At 39.2% G+C, this 13304-nt stretch overlaps 1 protein-coding gene across 3 annotated transcripts in view; it reads right to left on the reverse strand.

The window, feature by feature from the left end:
• DNAJC2 (DnaJ heat shock protein family (Hsp40) member C2) overlaps positions 1-13304 on the reverse strand; it is a 37545-nt gene that overhangs the window by 20721 nt on the left and 3520 nt on the right. Inside the window, exons 1-3 of one of the 3 annotated variants that reach the window (XM_005205339.5) lie at positions 13090-13177; positions 10584-10685; positions 8070-8145 (exon numbers count right to left, since the gene is read on the reverse strand). In XM_005205339.5, coding sequence (XP_005205396.1) covers positions 8070-8145; positions 10584-10616 — 109 coding nt within the window. In that variant the 5' untranslated portion in view covers positions 10617-10685; positions 13090-13177. 3 annotated transcript variants of the gene reach the window in all.

The raw sequence follows: 13304 nt of genomic DNA on the forward strand, positions 1-13304 counted from the left end.
TTTAAAAATGTATAATCATATTATACATACCAATTTGTGATTTTTTTCAACTAAGCATTACAGCAGTTCCATTTTCCAGGCAGTTGCAAACGCTTCAGAAAATTTTAACAACTACTTAGTACAGTATTTCAAGTAGATTTTTCATAACTTATTCAACTATTTCCCTACTACTGAGTATTTACCATAGATTGTTTACAATTCTTCACTACTATATTTCAATATGAATCATTTTGTACAGAACTATTTTTTCATATTTATGACTCTTTCTTCTCAGTATATACTTAGAGAGGTATATCAGTGAGTGAAATGTATGAACAAATCCCTTTCTAAAAGTTGTACCACTGCAACCCCTATGTTAACATTCTTTTCACCACAACCTCAACAGCACTGGATCCAATCGTTTAAAACATCATTATCACTGGTGCTCAAGATCAAAAAAATTTTTGTGGTTTCTATCTTTCATCCCTTACTTATGGAGTAATAGAGAGCTATCTTAGTTTTTCTTCTTAGTTTGTGAGTCATTTTACAGTGAATAATGGCTAGCTGTTAATATCCATTAAGCATTTAATAGGTGCCAGCACTATTTATCAATTAATCTTTTCAGTAACTCTCTGAGAAAAGTACTATTAGTTTCTCCATTTTACAGATGAGGAAATAAGGCACAAGGAGGTTAAATAACCACTTACTTTACCTCTATTCAACATGTCCAAAGTCCTGGCCAAAATCAGGCTCCAATCCAGGTAGCCTGACTCCAGAGCCTGTGCTTGTATGCTGCCTCTCCTAGTCCATCATGTTTGATGCTAATGCTTTCCCCAGCTGCTGTGACTATTCTTGTGTTTTTAAAAAGCATTCAGTTCATTAATTCATATTTACTGATCATTTCCTTTATATTGTATTCCAGTACTTATAAAGGAGGTCCTTCATTCTTCAGAAGTTTGATATGTTTCTATCTGAGTATCTTCTATGGTCAAAATTGAAAAGCTTATTTGAATTTTCAAAGTCTTAACATTATCTAATAATCCTTCCCTTCTCTACTAATTTGTGAGGCTTCCTTTATCTCAGTAAATTTTACCAAGGTCTGTTTCTGGCTACCTATTCTTGTCACGGGATTATCTTTAAAATGACTCTGTCTTTCTAATATATTTGATGGTACCTTTCAGAAACTATTATTTTTGTTTATTTTTCTTGCACTTGGCTACTTAATTCAACTCTTATAGTTTTTAGGCAGATCCTGTTACCTACAGCTTCCCTTTTGACTGAGCTGGTAAAGAATCCGCCTGCAATGAGAGAGACCTGGGTTTGATCCCTGGGTTGGGAAGCTCCCCTGGAGAAGGGAAAGGCTACCCATTCCAGTATTCTGGCCTAGAGAAGTCCATGGACTGTATAGTCCATGGGGTCACAAAGAGTCGGACACGACTGAGCAACTTTCACTTTCACATATTACCTACAAATAATATATTTCTTTCCTTCTAATAGTTCTCTCTCCTTTAATATCTTAATTCACTGACCCGAACTCCCAAATAGCGTCAAAGTCATTGGCAGACTCCCTCATGGGTTTTTAGAATATCACACAGTTAAAAGTTTGTTGGGAGTGAAATCTGTAATATGTGGGAATTAATTATATTTCTTTTTAAAGTTCTATTTATCAAAAAGGAGTGAATATTAAATTGTACTGTATGTACTTTCACTATCTTCTCAGGATATCACATTGATATATTGATAATATTGTGTAAAATATAAGCAGATTTAGCTTTGTTAATATATTTCTTAAAAATAATATTCATTGGCAGTATTCTTTTAACACATTGTTGAATTCATTTTGCTATTAACTGTTTTTGGTATTATTCAATACATTCATGGATGATATTTGTAGTTTTTTTTTTTTTTTAAGCCTTTCTGGCCACATTTTAAAAATTAGTTTTAAGATTCACAACAAAATTAAGAAGGTGATTAACAGATCTATAGACCCTCCGCCCTTCCTTATCAGCTCCCCCCACCAGAGCAGTCCATTTATTTTTTTTTTCATCTAGCTTTTTTTTTTTTCTTCAAATTTGGCTGCACCATGTGGCTTGTGGGATCTCAGTTCCCTAACCAGAGATCAAACCCAGGCCCTGGCTATGAAAGTGCTGAGTCCTAACCACTGGACTAGCAGGGAATGCCCACTATTTGCTACAACTGATGACCCTACACTGACACATCATAATCACCTAAAGGCCATGGTTTTCACTCCTGGTGGTGGACATTCTGTGGGTTTGGATGAATGCATGACAACACGTATCCACCATAATATACAGAGTATTTTCACTGCCCCCAAATCCTCTGCGCCCTACCTATTCATCTCTCCTCAATCCCTCAACCCCTGGCAACCAAGAACTTTTCACTGACTTTTCCATAATGTTGCCTTTCAATGCCAGGTTTTCATACTAGGATTACATGGTCATGAAATGAATTGTTCCTAAAACAGTTTATGTTCAGCATGAGAATTTTCAATTCCTTAAGCATTTGAAAAAAAATTCACTTAAGAAATCACCTAGGCCTAAAACATTTTCAGGAGATAATTCTGGGTAACTCTTTAAATTTTTTCAATTCCAAAAAAAAAGCCAATTTTATCAAAAATTTCAAATTCCCTGCATTTAACTGTGGCCTCAGTTAAAAATATCTTCTATAACACTTTCTATTCCTTTTGTACTCTACTATGTTTTTCCTTCTTATAAATCCATTTTAAGATACTGTTTTATCTACTTTTTTCCCTCCATTTTCCTCAGTGATATTCTTTTAAATATCTGAATTGAATGTTTTATTTTTTCTCTCCTTTAGAAAAGGTAACAGAGGTATCCTCTGGTGGTCCAGTGGTTAAGATTCCACGCTTCCACTGCGAGGGACCTGGGTTAGATTCCTTATCAGAGGACTAAGATGCTACATGCCTTGCAGTGCAGGGAAAAAAAAAAACAACGGGGGGGGGGGGGGGGGGGGGGGGGAGGGGAAGGTAACATGATAGCTTTGCAAGCAATGAACTTCCTGATGGTAGGGCTCTAGCTGCCAAACGTCTGTTCTGATAGTCAGTGATCTTGCTCTCACATCTATTAATACAATTTTTATTTCTGTCCAGGTCCAAGTGTATATATACAAACACTCGAGTCTTTTTTTTTTTGGTTGAGTCAGATCTACTTTATTACATAGAATAAAATGTTCATATTTTAAGTACTCCGTTCAAAAGGTTGTGACAATTGTATACAGTTGTTTAACAACCACTCAGAGGAAAATACAGATTGTTTTCATCACTCAGAGTTCCCCTTTACCCCTTTTCCAGTTAAGTCCCACCCCCACCACTTGGGACTACCCTTCTGATTTCTCTCCTGAGAGATTATGTTTGTAGGCTCTTGAAGTTCATCTAAATGGAATCATACAGTATGTCTCTGTATCTCACATAATGTTTTAAGATTCACCCCCTTATGTATATCAGCAATTTTTTAAAAACTGCTAAACACTACTCTATGTTATGAATACAAGCAGTTTGCTTATCCATCATCCTGTTGGTGAACATTTGGGTGGCTTCCAGTTTTTGGACACTGTGAATAAGGCTGTTATAAATATTTCTGTACAGTATTTCTTTTTATGGCATATTTAGTGATTTTTGTATACACTGCAAGGGTTCAGAAACTTTGATAAATACACTTTTGTTTGAGCTACAGTTAAAAAAAAAAAAACTGTATTATCAGTTTGTCCACTAACACTCAAGAGGAGACATTTTCACCTTCTAGCTGGTTTAAGAAGAAAAGGAAATTTACTGAAGGTTATTAGGCACCTCACAGGAACTAAGAGTCTGACTATTAGGCCTGGAAGCTTACTAGCCAGGAACAACAATCACATCATATAGGATAGTTCAGAGGTGTGATGACCCACCATTGTTGGGCACTGCAGGAAGGGAGAACTGGCTTTTCCTACGGTCAGTGCTTGGGGAAAACCATAGCTTCTCTAGTCACCGCTCGGGGCTCTTCCACCCTGGTTGGCAAAACGGATGCTGTGCAGCTTGGCCTAACTCACACTGTTCTCCTTTGAAATGCAAGTGTGTGCTGAGGAGTAAACCCTAATGGCAACCCACTCCCGTATTCTTGCCTGGAAAATTCCATGGAGAGAGGAGGCTGGCAGGCTACAGTCCAAGGAGTCACAAAGAGTTGGACACAACCCACACGCATGCACACACACATGCCTACAAATATTCTCAAACTCAAGTCACAGCTCTTTATAAATCAGGTAAGTTTTCTTCTTTATTTGCAATTACTGCCTCTGTTACATTTATTCTGACCCGTTCTTTAGGGAAATCTGACATCTTTTTATTCTTTCCTTCTGAATCTTGGGAACATTCCTCTAGGCTGTCTGCTTTACTATTTTCTAATTGTAGTCAGCCTTTGTAATTCTAAACCCTGCTCTCCAGTTTTGAGTTTCCAGGCAATTCTATTTTTTTTCTTGAGTCTCTTTCTGCAATGCCTATGCCGCCCCCCGCCTTACCCCAATGCAACATCTTTGTATCGCACTGACAAGGTGGAGTAAGTCTTCTTTCGAACCTCATGATAAAGTCTGAGATAGGCGATGCCTGTTTCTTGCTAATAGTCTGCTCTTAGGCTACACTGTTTTTTCCTTCATTGACGTTTCCACCTAGTCACCTCTAGTCATTTATGTACAGTATACTCTGCCCAGAGGTGGGGCTGAAGGAGGCAAAAGATATCCTCCAATATTAAAAATGAGATAACGGAGGCCAAAGAACATCTTTCAGTTTGAAAGAGACAAGGGTAATTTTTGAGCAGCTGTTGTGCATGTTTATTGTAATTACAGACTTCTCTCTCCTCCCTTCCTCACCAAAGACAGTTTCTGGGGTTTTGAAGGTGCATTACTAAATGGGCTTTTATTGTACATTCATATTGTTATTATCAGAAAAAGCATCTATGATTTCTTTATATAGAAGTACAGCTGATTTACAATATTGTGTTAGTTTCAGTTTATAGCAAAGTGATTCAGATATATATATATTTTTTCCCCGATTGTTTTTCATTATAGATTATTACAAAAAGTCTCTATTATTTCTAATTTTAAGAGGCATTCTATGAAACAGTTTTCAGCTTAAAATATGAGAATTACTTTTCAAATATTTATTTATTTCTACTTATTTGGTTGCAGTGGGCCTTAGTTGTGGCCTATGAGATCTTCAGTTGCGCGTATCAGATCCAGCTCCCTGACCAGGGATTGAACCCAGGTCTCCTTCACTGGAGCACAGAGTTCTAGCCACTGGACCACCCAGGAAGTCCCCCATGAAAAGTATTTTAAGCTAAAATTATTAAATTTAGAAAATTCAAATCAAAGACTTTTATTTCCAAGCAGAGACTTTCTCTTAATCCACCATTCAACTTTCCTAGCAATTTATTATTTTCAGATAATGCAGAAAAGGAAAAAAAAAAAGACCACTTACTTTATCTACTCATGAATGAATCCCTAATTTTCATCATAGCCATTCAAAAAGTTTAAAAAATTAAAACTGTTAACAAACTATTAAGTACAAAATATGCTATAAGGATATACTATACATCGCAGGGAATATAATCAATATTTTACAGTAACTATATGGAGAAGGCAATGGCACCCTACTCCAGTACTCTTGCCTGGGGAATCCCATGGACGGAGAAGCCTGGTAGACTGCAGTCCATGGGGTCACGAAGAGTCGGACACAACTGAGTGACTTCACTTTCACTTTCATGCATTGGAGAAGGAAATGGCAACCCACTCCAGTGTTCTTGCCTGGAGAATCCCAGGGATGGGGGAGCCTGGTGGGCTGCCATCTATGGGGTCGCACAGAGTCGGACACAACTGAAGTGACTTAGCAGCAGCACAGTAACTATAAATGGAGTATAACTTTTAAAAATTGTGAATCACTATACTGGACACCTGTAATTTATATAATATTATACATTAACTATACTTTAATTTAAAAAATTAAATAAAATGTAAAAAAAGCCTACAACCTCCTTTATGTGTTGGTAATAGGATTCAAGAACTAGAAAGGTTTCAAATGTAATCAGACTCATATTACTGGGTTTGTCTATGCTAATAATGGGCTTCCCTGGTGGCTCAGACGGTAAAGCGTCTGCCTGCAATGTGGGAGACCTGGGTTCGATTCCTGGGTTGGGAAGATCCCCTGGAGAAGGAAATGGCAATCCACTCCAGCACTCTTGCCTAGAAAATCCCATGGATGGAGGAGCCTGAGAGGCTACAGTCCATGGGGTTGCAAAGAGTCGGACACAACTGAGTGACTTCACTTCATGCTAATAATTACAAACTTGCAAACAAGTAACTTTGCATTTTTACTTTTGGACTAGATTCCAGGGAGCAGTAAGTAGCAGCCATCTATTTTACAGTGACAGAGGAAAAAGAATGTCAGTCTTCTAAATAAATACTGAGAATACACAACAAGGAGGCAGAGAGTTAACTGTAAATCCACATAATGTTAATAATCTGTACGTTGGGGGTACGAAACTTTTGGCAACAGAATATTCAAAAATTAATTTCTATTATCCCAATAAAATGAATGGACTTAACAGAAGCAAATGAATGTTTCTTTTATAATTGTTACATATGTTTCTATCTTTAGAGAAATAATTCCCTCATCTTAAAACATAAAACTACTTTCATAGTTCTAAATCACTTTCAGTTCTTTCACAAATTTGTATGTGTCAACACATTTATAGTATTTGTATGCTATTCTTTCAGAGTAAGACTTTGCAAATACTTTTCCAGAGCAAATGAATTTTCCTAGCATTTATGTATATTGCAATGATTATTCATATGCATTAACATATGCTTATTCTAAAATCATGCCAGCCTTTAAAGAAATCCAGTAATAGGTCTTAAATAATCTCATAAATTCCTTCAACTAACAAAATGAATGATACTTCCTGTGACTTTCCTAAATACAAGCAATAATGGGAAACTTTTGAGTTTATTTATCATAGTTGTGTGTGCTTTGTGCTCAGTCATATCTGACTCTTCGTGCACCCCCCGGACTATAGTCCACGAGGTGTCTCTGTCCATGGAATTTTCCAGGCAATAAAATGAGTGGGTTGTCATTTCCTGCTTCAAGGGATTTTTCCCGACCCAGGGGTTGAACCTGCGTCTCCTGCATTCGCAGGTGGATTCTTTACCACTGCATCACCTGGGAAGCCCCATTTACCTTACTCAGGCTCAACCAGTATTTTTCAACATGAGGTAGGTCTCATTCAGTCATCTTTCTCCAAGTACAATACTTTCTCCTCTTGACTGACCCTGATTCCCTGCTCCTTTTTCATATGGCCACAATTTTACCTCCTCTGATCTCAATATCCATTCTCTAGAGTAGAAGGCAGAACACTGTTCTAAGATAAAAGAGAAAACTGATCACCTTCACCTCTTTCATGAAGCTTTACTAATTAGGTGATCAAACTTTACTAATTAGGTGTGTAAGAAATTACATCCACAAGACGTCAGAGGACAGAACAGTTTAGAGCACTAAGTGGACAGTGACGCTTAAGTCGATGAAGACTGGTTAGCCAACGATTTCTGCCCCCGTACCTGCACCCCACCAATTTTTAACCTTGTCAATAAAAAGAACAATGAAGTATCAGATACCTCTTTCTTGGACAGAAAGATAAGATGGTATCTACAGAGATGTGACCTAAGATCACAAAAGAGTACCGACAAACTGAAGTTATCAAGGCAACTTCCACTAAGCACAACTGGCCGAACTTCCAAAGGGAAGTGAAATACTATTTTTTTTTAAAGTGTGCCATTAGAAGAATGTTGTTTATTCTGTCACAAATACACTCACCCGATTTCTTGACCCTAATGAGAATATCCATTCAGGAGACTTACTGCTTATTTTTTATTTTGAAGGTAAGGAGACTGTGGTTATACACTGGTACACTACATAACTTACATTAAATCCAGAGTTATGCCTAGAAAACTGTAATCATGCAATACTTTTTCAAGAGGATAACATTTCCTATAGCAGATATTTGATTATTCCAAAATAACCAAGTACTTACGAGCTGCTTTAATCTGTCTCTGTGTAGCTTTGTACCTTACATGGCCAAGTCCAAGTACTGCATAATGATCTTGGTTCTGATAAAGACACAAAAGGGAGTCAAATTTGAAATGAAGCCATATATCCTATCCCTTGTGTTGCTATCCGAATACAATGTTTCCTAAAATGAGACTCTCGTAATAGAAGTCTAGCGAGATATTCCAAATGAGTCCTGAGGTCATAGAAGTTTAGAAAACATGGACCACTGTATATATAGCCTTCTTGTTAATTTGTATACACAGAAAGCAAACAAAGGCTCTGAGAAGCCTTGCAGTTAAAAACAAAACAAAACCAAAAAACCAAAACAAAAACAAGCAGACAGAAACTTAGAGAGTCTAGTATTTTTTGAAATTACTTGACCAAATAATTCTTTTTCTATTAATACAAATTAATATCCTATGGCTATCCTTAAATCAAGGTATAGCTAGAAAGATTTCAGAACTGAGGAGAGCATTACAGAAGCCCAAGTAGGTTGGGCCAGTGTCAATGACAGGATAGGAACCATGTGGAGCAAAGAAGGTTGCATGAACATTTTGAGAAACTGGGGTTTCTCAACAAAAGGAAGCACCTGCTTTCATTTTCCTTGCAAATTTAGAGGTTGAGGCAGCACTTGAACGAAGGCTCCTAACAGAACTCAAAGGGTGTATCTAGTATCAGAGAATGAGTGGGAAGAAAGGGGAGTTGAAGGTATAAAACATGGGAGAAAAAAAATCAAATAGGATCACCTGGTTTTCCTTTAAATTCAGGACTGCAAACTCCCAATGGATGGATTCCTTTATTATGCCTGGCACTCACACTTCATTCCACTCTCTCCAACTATTATTACATACCTTGGTCCTCTAGTCTTTCCTTAAGCTTCATAGACCCTGCTCCACCCTCTCATCAATGGCCTTGTTTCCTGCTTAAGGAAAACTATGTAAATTACCATACTCAAATTCCTGCATCTTTTTGCCCTTGTCCTGCATCCATGTATCTTTTCCCTTTCCCTCACCACTGAGAAAGCCTGTCCTGCTAAGACAAATTACTCCATTCCTCTTCTTGGTTCTAAACACCATCTTCTCTACGTCTCTCAAATGCTAGCATCTTTCAGCTGTCTTCTAAATTTCAACTGAATTCTTTTCATCAGTATTAGAAGATGCTCTGTTATTGCTCTTCATTCAGACCTTGCTTCCATTTCTTTGCTTCCCATCAAAATTACTTCTTGAAATAGCTGTCCTCCTTTAGCTTTACATCCTCTAGAATTTACTTTTCAAATCACTCCAATCTAGTTCTACTCTGTCCATTCTCAGCCATGGGGTTATGAAGCTGCTCTCTTCAGAATCAATTTCCAACTGCCAAATGTAAGATCAACCAACTTCCTTTACTTGACTTCAACTTTCACTGGCAGCACAGGTGACTCTTTTCTTGAAACATTATTTTGCTTTAGTTTCTGTGAATCCACTGTTTTTCTCCCATCTTTCAGTAGCTTTTCCAGTTATTCTGACTGGCTTCTCAATGCCCTACAAAGCTCAGTCCTGGGATTTCTTTCTGTCTCTCTCTATACCTTGATCCAAGCTGATCTGCTCCGATGCCAGGGTTGGAAGATAGTAATTGCCCTGTAAATGCTCATGACTCCCTAGTTCACTCTAGCATAGATGTCTGAGTTCCAGATGCAGAGCAACACAACAACACGCCTCCCACAAAGTTTCTTTCCTGCAATGCTGTGCTGGTGACCAACAGCACGGTCTAACAGGTGACTCAAGCTGGGGTGATCAGGGGTCTTCCAAATACGTCCCCTTCTCTTAGGCAGCACAACCAAGGTCTCTAAGACTCGTCAAGTCTACCTCCCCCAAAAGCAGATCTTTCTCCTCTGTCTCAAAACTTGGCTACAAATTTAGTTCAAGCATCAAGCATTCACTTGTACACTAGCCCTATAACAGCAAACTGTTCCCTTCCCCTCTCGTCCTGATCTCCCTTTTCAAGCAAATTTCTGTACTACCAGAAATTACTTTTCTGAAATTAGCTCAGAAACTTCTGATGATGTCTTACTATCCTGAAAACAAATTTAAATTCCTTCCTTGGTATGGCATAAAAAGGACACTCCAGAGTTCAGATTCTGTTTTCAGCCTGATTTCTCGCCACCACCCTTTCATGTGCTACTCTACCCTTCACCAGGCCCTGAAGAGGCAGCACACATTCTGTTACTCCTTTGTGTCTTTGCATATCTGTTCCTTCTGCCCAGAACACCTTTTCTCCCTCTTCTCCCTCTTGCTTCAAAGACTGTCACCTAACCGTTTAAGACCACTCAGACAGTACCTTTTCCATGAAATCTTTCTGGATTTCTCCAGTAGAGATAGTATTCTATGGCTAGTGCTGTCCCACTCAGGATTTGACCATAAACAGGTGCTAAATTATGATTATTTTGTTGAATCATTTTAAAACGTGGTTTAATAATGGAAAACTGCATCTGACTGAACAAGAGTCAGATATTAAATACCTTCCAGTCTTTGGGATCAAGTGTTTTCAGCATGGGAAACTCTTCTAACTGCAATTCTTCATCTTCCGATTCCTCTGATAACTCTTTCTTATCCTCCAGTTCCTGAAAAGAGGCAGAAGCATTTCTGTTTCTCCTCTTAACAAAAGCTTCAAACCATCTTCCCACAGGTTCAACTTGACAGAGTGTTGAGGCTGTGAGTGAAAGTGTTAAGAGAGGCTTCAGTGTATTGCACAGAATAAATCTGTTCCAAGGCAATAAATAATATCAAACCAATGACAGCATAAATATATAATTTTAAAAGCCATCAACTGAGAAGCTAACTGCAGTAATCCAGTTAACATGAGGATAAGCAATAATCGTTTCCTAGTATTTACAGTTAATCAACATCTTCCAATTATCTGATAATTATCCAATTGTTCAGCAATGTCAATAAATCGATACTTTTCTGAGGAAATGAGAGGAAGATGAGGGACAGAGACTAACTGCCTTCTTTTTTAGACTGCTGCTGCTGCTAAGTTGCTTCAGTTGTTTCTGACTCTGTGCAGCTCCATAGACTGTAGCCCACTAAGCTCCCCCGTCCCTGGGATTCTCCAGGTAAGAACACTGGAGTGGGTTGCCATTTTCTTCTCCAATGCATGAAAGTGAAAAGTGAAAGTGAAGTCCCTCAGTCGTGTCCGACTCTTAGCGACCCCATGGACTGCATCCCACCAGGCTCCTCCATCCATGGGATTTCCCAGGCAAGAGTACTGGAGTGGGGTGCCACTGCCTTCTCTGCTTTTTTAGACTAATAACTGTAATAAAGCAACAAATAATTAAAAACTCATAAAGAGCTAGCCTCATCAAAAAAATCTTCTGAAAATAACTCAAAATATTTTAATTATTAAAAACTGAATTTAGATAGCTTTCAAACATTTTAAGAATTCATTAGCAATGATTTTTTCTGAAAGACAATTTTCAAGCAGCTAACAGGAATTTACTAATGAAACTGTGCTTTAGTGGAACAGCTCTGAAATCAAAAGCTCTGAATTTCAGCGTGGGTCTATTAGTAGCTATGTGAAATGAGTCCAGAGATGCCTTCAACTGTAAAATGGGAATACTTATCTGCTTCCTTGTAAAACTGGATGACAAACTATGAAAGCACTTTGAAAATCAAAGAAAGAAAGAAAGAAAAGTGAAGTCAGTCATGTCTGACTCTTTGCCACTCCATGGACTGTGGCCTACCAGACTTCTCCATCCATGGAATTTTCCAGGCAAAGAGTACTGGAGTGGGTTGCTATTTCCTTCTCCAGGGGATTTTTCAGACCCAGGGATCGAACCCAGGTCTCCCACATTGCAGGCAGACCCTTTACCATCTGAGTCACCAGGGAAGCCCCAAGCTGTTGAATAAAAGTAAGTCTTTATCATTATTCCTGGGAAGTGCGGTCAGTCACTATACCTTTGTACATTAACAATTAAAGAAAGGTAATTTGGGTCAGGAAAAAAGTGAGCATCTTGATTTTATATTTCAAATGAAAGCAAAAAGCTGTATTGTCTAATAACTCAGATTTAAGTCTTTCTTTGTACTGAATGGCCACAATTTTGTAAAACTAGTCCCACTTTTCATGTTTTACTTGGGTAGGAAAATTGAGGTTTCTTCTACCATGCACAAGGGAAGATTCCAAACCACTATATTTAAGAAGTACGACCTGTGTGTGTAGTGCAGGTGTGGCTTTCAAGCCTTTCTATTTGCGAGATTACAGAGAAACCTCTGTAAGCAGGAACATAACATGTACTGCGAACTATGTCTGAAATCACATACAACAAGCGTCTGTATACGTGGTTCTGATAATCAATGAAATCACTGAAACTAGAGACTCTAAATTTACAATACCATGACTGTCCTGGGCTATAAATTTAAGAAGCTGCAGCAGCAGGGGAACTTTCTCTCCCTTAAAACCAAAAACTGAAGACAGTTGATTTACATAGGACGTTTCACTTAATGACTGCCTTTAAGAGTCTGTCTACACGGGTCTTACCACCACCACACCTTTTCTTATAAGGAGCACTGTTTGGATTGGGATATCTAAAAAACAAAAGCCGGAGCAAACGTACAGAGGGAGAGAGGTGTTTAAGTGAGCGCCGGCAGCAAAGCTTTGTAGGGGCTCAGGCACGTGGGGAGCTCGCTGCGGGCAGTTTCTTGCCTTAGGCAAGGAGATGCTTTTAAGAACCTTTTTAGGGTACTGAAGGGTTCGGTTCCGAACTGCTCCGCCTGATCCATGAGTCAGCAGCAGCGACACGAGGAAGAATTGCGGGGGCTCAAAGAAGACGCCCCCCTCCCTCCTTCCTTCCAGTCTGGGAAAGGACTTCTGTGTAACAGGGAGCAAAAAGACACTCGTGACGTCGCAGCTCCGCACTCGATACGCTAGTTGCCACGGGCAAGGATAGAGAGGTTACGGAGTCGCCAAGGTGGAGGACCGGGAGAGGGGCGGCTGAGGCTAGACGGAGCCGGGGCTGAGTGGGCACGTACCAGAGGTCAGAGCGTGGGTGATGGCGGTGCCCTGGCCGTCTGCAGCGCTTGGCAGGAGCAGCATGATGACGCCGGAGCCAGCCCCGCGGGCGCAGCGGCTCGCGTCCCAGGAGGAGGGCGCTTAGAGTCCCTCCAGCTCTACCTCTCTGTCCGAGCCTCGCGCCTTGGCTCTACGAGGTCCAGGAACCGGCGCATGGAGACGGCCAATAACTACT

This window comes from Bos taurus, chromosome 4, assembly GCF_002263795.3.
Source record: "Bos taurus isolate L1 Dominette 01449 registration number 42190680 breed Hereford chromosome 4, ARS-UCD2.0, whole genome shotgun sequence".
Classification (NCBI taxonomy): Eukaryota; Metazoa; Chordata; class Mammalia; order Artiodactyla; family Bovidae; genus Bos; species Bos taurus.